This window comes from Syzygium oleosum, unplaced genomic scaffold, assembly GCF_021117445.2.
Source record: "Syzygium oleosum isolate NSW1041296 unplaced genomic scaffold, Sole_v2.1 Sole_v2.58, whole genome shotgun sequence".
Lineage (NCBI taxonomy): Eukaryota > Viridiplantae > Streptophyta > Magnoliopsida > Myrtales > Myrtaceae > Syzygium > Syzygium oleosum.
In genome coordinates this window covers 551,875-554,388 of record NW_026607542.1, presented here as the reverse complement: position 1 = coordinate 554,388, position 2,514 = coordinate 551,875, and the positions used below count along the sequence as shown (strand labels likewise).

General features: G+C 47.3%; 1 protein-coding gene across 1 annotated transcript; it reads right to left on the bottom strand.

Annotated features, from left to right (window-relative positions):
- On the bottom strand, positions 1 to 1,618 carry LOC115689346 (probable transcription factor At1g61730). The gene has a single exon (XM_030615353.2). The coding sequence runs from the start codon at positions 1,555 to 1,557 to the stop codon at positions 301 to 303; it is 1,257 nt and encodes a 418-aa protein (XP_030471213.1). The 5' UTR covers positions 1,558 to 1,618; the 3' UTR covers positions 1 to 300.
- Positions 1,619 to 2,514: the final 896 nt, after the last annotated feature.

Here is a 2,514-nt window from a genome sequence, read left to right as displayed (position 1 = left end):
GATAGACAAATTCACCCTCTACATCCAATATAATTCAGCACATTTAGAAATTGAATTCCTATTTTTAGCATTCATACAAAAGCACCCATGAAGAGCAGCAAAAAGCCCAATGCACCTGAGAGACTCGGAACAATTTGACAAATGAAGAACTCTAACTCGATTTTTGGACGCCCATTCCTAACTTTTTCTGGCTTCGAACAACCAAGAAACCAACACATGAGCGGCTTTGCAAGGTAAAAAGATCGAGACAAAAAGAAAGCATAATCATAAAACAACCTGAGGATCGCAATCGCCTCCCTCCTATACCTGCCGCTGCTTCGCTCGACGATAGCGATCCATGAACAACCTTGCCTGGTGATTCACGAGCGCCGCCCTATCGTTGGCGACCTGTAGCTCGGACATGCGCAGTTGCTGCCACCTCTCCTTCAATTCCTCCATCTCCGACCGGTCGATCATCCCCATACCGATCCTCAAAACTTCCTTGCCCAGCCCCATGCTGGTCAGCTCCAACAGAGAAGATTCGCCGGCCCAATCGCCGTCCTCAAACACCTCCGGCGGCTTCGACGGAGCAGCAGCAGCAGTAGCAATCTTGCCGGCACTTTCCGGAGTCGTACTCTTCTTCAAAGACAAGTGCACTTCCCCACCGCCCCAGAGGACACGGGAAAGCTCAGCAACCATCTGATCATGGGGCTTCTTCCAAACACGCCCGGTCTTGCATCCATTCACGAACTTGACTTTCATTTTCCTTATCTTGTTGAGGAGCTGCGATTCGTCGGGAGAGAAGTCGAACCGTACCGATCTCTTGTCGAGGAAATCTTGGAATATGCCGACGTTTGTCGAGGGCTCTAACTTCTTCTTTTTGCGAAACTTGATCATACCTCGGAGGAGCTTGATCTCATCTTTCTCACTCCATATGCGCTGAAACCTCCCCGACACCTCTCCGGTGTGCTGCGCCGCTGCCCCAGCCCCCTCCTCGTTAGCGTCGCTGCCCTTCCTCGCCCTCTTCGCCGGCCGCTTCTCCAACTGTTGAGATCCGGCCGCCGGCTTATTCTCCGCCGCCGGCGCGACCTCCTCGCCGGCGGCGACGGCCTTGACGGTGCGGGTCTCGTCTTCGGGGTCCGGGTCCAGAGAGAGCTTCTTCGGTCGCGAGGGCTTTAGGGTTTCGTGCTTCGCCGCTTCACCGCGGGACTCGGCCGCCCCGGACGGTTCATCTTCTTCCTCCTCCTCTTCGGCGTCGCCGTCCTTCCTCGCCCTCTTCCCCGGCTGCTCTTCCAACCGTCGATTTCCGGCCGACCGCCTCCTCACCGCCGTGCCCTCCTCGGCCGCGTCGACGCGCATGGCAGCGCGGGTCCCATCTTCCGATCCAGACCGAGGCTCCGACTCTTCGGAGGATTCATCGCTGCCTCCCTCGGCATCCTCCTCAACTTCCTCGTCCACTTTCCGTTGCGCTTCGGCTCTCGGGGGCACGGGTTCGGTGCGCGACTCTTCGCCGGAGGAAGCGTCCGTCTGCGGTGATTCGTGCGGAGGAGTTGGGCACTTCTTGCGTTTCGGGGCCATGAGAGTCGAGCAAGCAAGGGAGAAGACGAGGGGGTTTGGCTTTTGCTCTTTCGACGAAGTGGAGAAAGTGAAAACCTCTTAGTTCGTCCTCATGCACCATTATTTATTAGTTAAGTATTACAATCAAGTCTCTAATGACAGGTAAAAAATGATAAAACTTTTGACATTATTTTCTTCTCTCTTTTTTTTTACTACTATTATACAAATTCTTCTCTAAAAAGAAAACATTATATGTTCTGGCAAAAGAAAAAAAAAAGAAAGCATTATATGAACAATTTGCTAGTTTTTAATAACCGAAAGTAAAAATTTACTTGAAATACAAAAAAATAAAACTAAAAAAAAAGGGAGAGAAACGTTCTGAATTTCTCACGTAGAGTGCAAAGACGAGATGGATTGTCCTGGAAGGAAAATTGAGTAAGTTTGCTATGTGCACTTTCTCAATAAAAACTAGGCTGTCACTCTCTTTGTTTTACCTTGTTGTCATATTTATCGGGTCAATTTGACCCTTTTTTTCCTCTTTGATTTGCAACAAAAAAATAACTTCATTAGAGTTTTGATGGAGATAACACAAAACTGATACGATTGGGTGTTTTCCCTTAAATATAGAAATGTCGAACTTTTCGTGTTCAATATTAACTCTATTCCCATGCAATGAGAATTCTTGCTTAATTTTTCTCTCTCCATTTTTATAATTAACTACAACATTTATCACTGTTCACGAGCTATGCAAAAAAAATGTTCGTAAGAATGCCAAAAACGTATCAACTTTCTGCCCGTTTTTATGTCATTGTTCACAAAAGAAAAGAGTCTTTGACCTATTTTTATGAAGTATTTGAATTTTATATTGCTATTTGCTTTGACATTCTATTTAGTTATGGAAAGGATTCGATGGGACGTATCGAATAAATTGGAGGACTTAGATAATGGGAAAACGTTTTGACGAAGGGCAAAAACAAT

Bases quoted from the DNA above. Each gene is read 5' to 3' on its own strand.
- LOC115689346 (XM_030615353.2), bottom strand. From the start codon at position 1,557: ATGGCCCCGAAACGCAAGAAGTGCCCAACTCCTCCGCACGAATCACCG.